Here is an 8,378-nt window from a genome sequence, read left to right as displayed (position 1 = left end):
GGGAGGCGTTCGTTCAACCAGAAGAATTATCCATCGATTAAGGTAAGTTACGATTTAAGGTATCTACAAAGAGGTCAACCTCGACCTTCTCAAGCGTTTGTTTGGGGATTCTCTTTTGGGTGGTCGAGGAAACATGAACACAGCGCACAGCATTGTATTCAGCGGAGGAAGAACACGGGAAACTCTCATGAAGAATTTGGAAGTCTGGCAGACATGGTCAGCGATATCTAGGTCAAGGTTGTACCGCCTTTTCAGCAATGACCTTCAGGATACTGGGCTTGGATACCTCGTTCGCAGTCTCAGTGGCCTGGATACCGCGACGGCTGCACTGTTTATTACCTAGCCTTGCCAGAAGTTTATGCTTTCGGTAGCGTGAGCTGTGTCTGTGCGTGAGTGTGAGTGTGTGTGTGTATGTGTGTGTTTGTCTGTGTGTGTATGAGTGTGTGTATGTGTGTGTGTGTGTGTGTGTGTGTGTGTGTGTGTGTGTGTGTGTGTGTGTGTGTGTGTGTGTGTGTGAAAACTCGAGAAGGCCAAGATGTGCATGTCTTCATATTTTTGGTATGTGGGTTAAGTGGGTAGGTCCTGACCGAAAACTCTACTAGTACTCTACCCTTGTCTTGTCTCGAAATTATTAGATTCAGGTTCTCCAAGGTATAGCGGCTTATACGGTAGTGCAGCGGAACTTCCGGTTTTGTATCTTTTGATCTGATGGTACATGGGCGGTCTCCAAATTGGAGTGGTAGATAGCTTTTGTGTACGAGAAGAAGTAACATAGGTTGTAGCCCCATAGCAACTTGCTCTTTAACTGCAGGGTAGTCTGTATAACCCAAACTCCAGCTGTCTGGGGGTTGTATGTCCCCTCCCCTATTCTAGGGGCTGACCGGTTACGGGGCGGCTGCTATAAGAACGATCAAACTGCAGGATTTTAGTTAAATTTTTTGCAAGAGGCTAACTCAAGAGGGGCTGACTGATCGTCCTGATTTTTTGCATGTAGGTAGCTTTAGTGATAATGATATTTGACGGTAATTATACAAATTAGAATCTAACTTGAATGATTAGGGAAATGTCTCAATCCAATGCGTTTCTGGATAGGACCTTTCAAACACGTGACATATGTAACTGAGAATCAGAGGAATATCGACAGATTTAAATTATGCAAAAGAAGACCTAATTTGTATGTTCAATCGGAACGGATAATTCCATAAACGGAAATTAAGTACATGTGAACATCGTTAAACATAACTTATGTAAATCAGCATTTCATTTGCATAATTGATGAGGAAAGAGAACAAGAGGTTTTGTTTTCCGATTTTCGATTAGTTGTTCAGAAATTAGAATGGAGAATGCGAGGACCAGATGCTTGAACTACCTGACGCTGAGAGCACAAATGCAGAGAATGCTAAGGTCTACCTCAGAAGTCCAACAAGGCCCGGAATCCCACCATACTCAATTGTTACAAGTGTGATCCTTGTTGGAACTGCATCGTCCGTCGGAAGAGACGTAAATTGGGGGTCCCGTGTATAGGTGCCTCAAGTAGCCTCCATAGCAGGCTCTACCTAGCCTTTTTTTGCTTATAATACACTTTTCGCTGATGGTTACGGGCTGGCTGCGAAAAGTGTATCATAAGCCCAAAAAAGGCCCGGTAGAGCCTGCTATGGAGGCTATGCCTCGAGCACGTTACAACAGTCTCATTACTCAGATGGGTACCTACTGGCTGTAATAATACAACTAGGTGAATAATCAGACTTTTACGGGAGGTCAATACGGTTGTTACCCAAGCTGAACACCATGCATACATACACACACACACACACACACACACACACACACAGGCAAACAGACCTGCCCCTAGTGCTGAATACCATCCACACATACCGGCAAATGGACCTGTCCCTAGTGCTGAATACCATCCACAGTTCCACACACACAGGCAAACACCTTCTCACGTACCAAATACAGTATCACCAAGATCCACCCGCGGTGCTGTCAACATAAAAACATGTATACAAACTGCACCGAAAACATATTAACCTCCTTGTTTTTCGAGGATTGCAAGGTTAAGTCTACATTCTTTAATTCATTAATATTCATTCAGATCTAAAGGACCGGTCATTGAGCCAACCAGATGACCAGACTGGCGGAAGACCGCCAGCAGTGGAGAGCCTTCACAGAAACCTATGCTGCCCCGACGGCTGACTAAGCTATGGGAGAGAGTGAGTGAGTGAGTGAGTTTAATTCATGTTTAATTACATGTCAAAGTGCAGTCTCTGGACAGGCATTTTTCGTCTCAAGTCTCAAAACCAAATTCATTATAACTTTTACATCAACAACAACAGTCTGTTCTCCAATATTTTTGCTATTTACGGCATTTTATGATAAAGAACAGTTTACAGTATTGTCGCAACCATTCTTTTTTGGAACCGAACGAAAATTGATGCGTGCGCGGATGCCATCCATGAGGGCCTGCATGCCCCTTTTACGTAGAGCGTAATCGGCCGTTTTGATTTTACGTAGAGCGTTGCCGACCACTCCGTAATTTAGCGTAGAGCGTAGTGAGGCTTTTCTGAATTTAGCGTAGAGCGTAGGGAGGCTTTCTGAATTTAGCGTATTACGTAGCCGCCCCTCCGAATTTAGCGTAGAGCGTTGTCGGGACCCCCCCATGCAGGCCCTCATCCATATGATCAAGCCAGCGCGGCCTTTCGTTGTCTGACACATTCTCCTACGCAGAGCTGAACCCGCCTTATAAACCTCATTGAACCCGTTATGACTTCTATCCAAGCAGAGGTTAGGCTCCAGTTTGTTTTTGAAGTGTTTATAGGCGTTTTGTCGCAAGTTTGGCTTGGCGACATATTAAAAGAAAATGGGATATAATAGAAAGCCCGACAAAAACGCCTAATAACACGTCAAGAATAATCCGGAGTCTAACCTCTGTTTGGAGAGTAGTTCATGACGCGCGGATTCAGGTCTGCATAGGAGAATGTAATCCCCAAGCAGATATAACGGTTGCAAAGACCGTATCCAACTGGCAAAAGGAGTTTTTATTGCCTTTCTTCAAGCCGACTGGAGGCAGATCTCGGGTTGCAATAAAAACTCATTTTGCAAATCATTTACGGTGTTTGTAACCGTCAGATCTGCTTGGAGAATGTGCAGACAATAAATCTTCAACGTACACGAGAGTCGACACGACTTGTGCCCGACACCAGTGGTGTTTACGACTTGTGGAGAGGGAGAGGCCCGGAGGTCAGGCAGTGGAATGCAGCCCGGAGCCAGAGGTCAGCAGCCTGATTAGAGAAACATGGGCGATTTCAGCAGCCAAGAATGTCTCAAGTGACGCTAAAGAAAATTGCACTTGTCAATGTGAGTTTCGGGGTGTTTAGCATGGAGTGTCCACACCCACTATCGGCCTATCAAAAAGAAAACGTACATGAAATGTCTCGTCTTTTTTGGCAGTTCTACTCGGCTGATAACATATGCCATTTATTCAAACACGTCTTCAGTGAACTTGTTGTAGCCATAGGGCAAATGCAGCCCTGGTCAAATGGTATGAATCAAGATTGTTGAAGTGTAGAACTACTTGGTAGATTGATAGCGCCCCCTAACGTCTGGCATAGGCTTGTCCTATTCAGCGTATATTTTCGCTCAAATCTCGGTTCCCCAGTTTGACAGAAAAGCTGGAGAGATAATAATACTAGTCACATCTTCCCGAGGCCAAAGTGTACCAAATTATTAATCTCTTTTTACCAAATTATTTCTTTCTTCTGATGAACAAGTCTACTTAATCTAAATCAACAGGTTGTCAGTTTTACATATTTGTGTCTACGAATTCTGATGATAATTCAAACGCGTAGACGAATTTTCTGACAGAAATGAAAAGTACCTTTCCAACTTTTGATAAGATTGACAGTACGAACTACGAAGTAGGAATTTCTTCCCTGGTGTATTTGGTAATTGCATTCTCTATGTATATATCACATAGAACAGACCTTGGTGGAAACACACCAGAAACAGATATCTAGTCTTGTCATAACGTATCATAGTAACTGACATTTGGCGTATTATAGTCTTGTTAATACGTATTCTGTTTAACGTATTGTCAGCAAATTTAATGATAATTGTTTGTTTTTTGCAAAATCATACCCGAATGCTAATTGCATGTACGGTAATTGAAATGTATGGCAATGATCATGAGTAGAATCAACGTTCTGACTGTTCGTGTTAACAGTTTAAACACGTCAATGACGTCAGAATCTTAGGAAGTTGTGTGCATAGCCATACATGAAAATTTGATGTTGTGAGACTGAAAACGTAACGTTACATATACATCTGTGCAAATAGACAACTGCAGTTCACACATAAACAGAAAGAGAGCGTGCAGGTATGGTTGCATAGATGTTAGAGAGTGGCCTTGTAGTAGTCTTGAGGAGAAACGTGGTGTCCTCCGCCGAAGAAGTCCAAGACGAACACATCTTCTACCTCCATCTTGGCGAAGTAAAACTGGTGATCAGGCATCTTGTACCATTCCGCCATAATAGGATGCCTATGGTAATAAAATCCGATGAACTTTATTATCCTACAAAATACATATGTGATGCACACTAGGTATTGAAGGAAGGCGTGTTCACAGTCTAATAGTAACTAAAGGGTGTTGTCAGGTTTATGATGTGTGATAACACACTTGACGTGATTCATGTGAAAAAACGGTATACGTTTAAAATCATCGAGGATACTCGATTTGTGCACATTGTTTTCAGCTGTGTTATGGCTAATAGTAATATGTGGTATTTCTACCATGCGATTTATCATTTCATTTACTTCGGGCAAAACTATCTCACCATCAGGAACTATATAAATGTCATGCTTTGAAATACATGTAATATAAAACTAGTCTCTACCAGACTAACTACGCCAGAGTTTCACTTGCAGGCTTCACGAAATGTGATCTTCACTGTGGACTGACTCTACTGGCTAATTATTCCTTTTTCTGCCGAATTCTACGATTCATACGCCCGTAAGAGGGCCTGGTGGAGGCTAACATAAAACACTGTTACCTTGAAAATAGTGAGTTCTTGGCAAAGTCGGTCTCATCTTCGGGTACAGGCACGACTTTTCCCGACAGGTGGATTTTAGCACATCGGGGATCTTCGGGATCCCATTTCACACTCGCGCAGAATCCGCTCTGGACCTCTGCAAGGTTTAACGTACGGAAACAATTATAACATGAACTTATTGAAAAGTTGCTAACATGTGTCAACTGAGATACTTTCGAATTCAACACAGTTAAAAAGTGGTACCGTGGTACGAATATATGGTGAACTATGCCATTTAACGATACGGATTTAAAGGCAGACTAAACTTAATTTCGTAAAGCATACTGCATTATGTTAAATATACAACTAAGACCAGTTCTGACTTGTTTTACACTAGTCCATCATAGATAAGCGTTTTTACAACATTTCAAATTGGCGGCCTGGTGCCCGTAATACTCAACGAGTCCAAAGACCGTGACGTCAGAATCCGTCAGAATCCGACAGAATCCGTCAGAATCCGACTGTTACGATCGATGCGTGTTCTATAGAATAGATTCTGGGGCCGAGTCGGATTCTGACGGATTCTGACGTCACGGTCTTTGGACTCGTTGAGTATTACGGGCACCAGGCCACCAATTTGAAATGTTGTAAAAAGGCTTATCTATGATGGACTGGTGTAAAACAAGTCAGAACTGGTCTTAGGGGTATATTTAACATAATGCAGTATGCTTTACGAAATTAAGTTTAGTCTGCCTTTAAGGACTTAAATAGATTAACAGTCTGGGGAAATATGGTACAAGATCGGGTACTCCATCACGTGCAATAGCTCGTGAAGCTTAGAAGATAACAGAAACTCCGTCTTTGCCTTTGGTACACGTTGCAAGAAAATTATTTACTTTTGCAGGGTAAGTCAATATGAATTCATTAGAATCCCCCGGATAGCGGTCGACTGCGCACTGTTTGGCAAGTTCCTCACAATCAGGACATTAAGGAGTTTATCAACGATTCTAGATACGCATGCGAAGCAAAATGCATTATGTGATATGTCAGAGGTGAAGGCCCCTAGTGTCTTTATCTTTGACACTGCACAAGTCAAGTCAAAGTTTATTGCACAACGATTGTAACAGGTACGGCAAAAATAAATTACTACTGGCTACTTCTGTCAAACTACAGGGAGGTTCTATGCTATACAACGGTTAGGTTCTAGGCTGTACAATGCTCCATTTCAAACTACATGAAAGCACTATCTATATAATATTGTCAGACATGAGTAGTCGGAACCGTGAATGGGCTTATAAGATCTTATAAGGCAAACTCACGCCTTTTATGGCCCCTACCCTGGGGGCTGACCGGTTACGGTCAGGCGACCCACCTAAATATAGCCTTCTTTAAACCAAATATGTGACGTGTATCATGTGTTTTACCTGACACCAGTAGAGTAGCAAACGGGTTGGCCTCTAAGTCTTGCACAGTATTTTCCAGCGGACTGAAGAAGAAGTACGGCACACCGGTACTGTTTCCGACAGGACCGTCACTGGAACCAACCAAAGTACAGTCGTTTCATCAAATATGCAGTGGAAGTCACCCGAAGACAAAGGAAAATGACCAGACTAGTATGTATGCTATGACAAACAAACTACAGTTTGCATGTAGTAGTCCAACTTGCTGAGATGCAAAGTCGAAACCAGAGAGTGTGAAAAGTGTTAATTTATGACGACACCTTGATGATTGCATAACAAAACATGATTGGCAATGGGACTATACATATCACTAGTACACATTGAATTGGGAGTTTTGTCGGAAGATTTGGCTCAGGATTTCTACAGTACACAACCAGGATTTAATACAACCAATGAGGTTCAAAATTTGGAAAGAGAGGACTACATTTTATGATTGAGTGTCAAGTAAAACAGTATATTCGAACTACGATCAAATGTAAGTGATAATAAGTGGCGAAAGCACTAATTATCCTGATTTACATAAATCCCAAGCCGTACATCCGCGTCTGTTCTTTGTTCCTTGCTTCAGCTGTCTGACTACCTTTTTTTAGCCATCTCCAAAAATGTCATTTTTACTGAGATGTTAAACTTTGCTGCACAATGAGACAAAACAGATAGTATTGCATTAGTCGAGTATACCAATGAGGTATAATGGCAAAATATTATGTTGATTTTAGACCTCCTTGAGTATACCCAAGGAGGTTTTACCCAACTCCTGGTCTTCCGATTTGACTTTGGGTACTTTCTTGCACACCTATGTGATAACTATTTCACAAGGAACAAAAACAACAGAAGGTTTCAAAAATAATTTCATCAGGTTGATAGAACATAGGATATTGGAGATTCTTTGTACACAACCAGCAAGGAGGTTTTATATAGACCTCCTTGCAACCAGGTAGTCTTACCTGCTGACGTTTACTGAGATCCTTGCTGAGAAGCAGTACTCCAGTCAAAAGCTCTGAAGAAGGCGTCTGATAGATACCGAAACGTCAGCAGGTGAGATTACATGGTTGTGTACAAAGAATCTCTAATAAACAACAGACGGTTTGCGTACCTGACGGAGAAAGCATCCACGAACGGTTTCCCCTTGATGGGCTGGTGTGTGGATGTGGACGCCAGGCTGCCCCAGTTGTTCCTGTGAACCACGTAGCGAGCTGTGGCGGCGAAGTCGTCATGGGGAGGGGGGCCGGCACTGCTCGCCGAGACCCCGATGAACACCGTCAGCGTCAGGATCAAGATAGTCATCCTGTTCACTGAGATGCTGGTCTGTCACCTGAAATTCAAAGTTAACTGGGAAAACAATATGACGTTTATAGCAGCGTGAAGCAGAGAGTCGTGGAAAGCAGGCTGTGTGACCGGAATGCCCCTGGTGTGATGTAAATGGGTCAGTGTAACGCCGCTGTGTGATTGGATAGACGTACGATGTACAACGTAAATATGGATGACCCCCATCATCAAATAAAATGATACGCTTCAGAGTCGTGACGTGATCTCCAAGCAGATGTCTGTTAGTTCTCGGACCGGCTCGCTGACAGGGGTAGAGGGTTGCCAGTAAAGCCGGTAGGCCGGTTGTTTGCGGGAGCGAAAAATTAAAGCGTAAATCAAGAAACATACACAAAGTGGTTAAATGTCTAAATCATTTTTACGTTTTCTGTGTTTTGTTGTCTTTTATATTTTAATGCATTTAACATTAGCCCTTGTTGGGCATGAATATGCAATAAACTTCATTGTCATTATATCATACTTTCCGTATGCGCGCGGATGTTATCCATATAATCAAGATAGCGTGGCCTTACCTAAGGCCATGATAACAAGCAACCTGTTTCACTCTATGCTATGGAATCCTTTGCGG

General features: G+C 42.6%; 1 protein-coding gene across 1 annotated transcript; it reads right to left on the bottom strand.

Annotated features, from left to right (window-relative positions):
• Positions 1-4,284: 4,284 nt before the first annotated feature.
• LOC136438787 (protein CREG1-like) lies at positions 4,285-7,888 on the bottom strand. The gene is made up of 4 exons (XM_066433732.1): positions 7,581-7,888; positions 6,452-6,561; positions 5,049-5,184; positions 4,285-4,537 (listed from the first exon to the last, which is right to left on the bottom strand). The coding sequence occupies exons 1-4, from the start codon at positions 7,769-7,771 to the stop codon at positions 4,393-4,395; spliced, it is 582 nt and encodes a 193-aa protein (XP_066289829.1). The 5' UTR covers positions 7,772-7,888; the 3' UTR covers positions 4,285-4,392.
• Positions 7,889-8,378: the final 490 nt, after the last annotated feature.

This window comes from Branchiostoma lanceolatum, chromosome 7 (genome assembly GCF_035083965.1).
Source record: "Branchiostoma lanceolatum isolate klBraLanc5 chromosome 7, klBraLanc5.hap2, whole genome shotgun sequence".
Classification (NCBI taxonomy): domain Eukaryota; kingdom Metazoa; phylum Chordata; class Leptocardii; order Amphioxiformes; family Branchiostomatidae; genus Branchiostoma; species Branchiostoma lanceolatum.
This window is presented reverse-complemented; position numbering and strand designations above follow the sequence as displayed.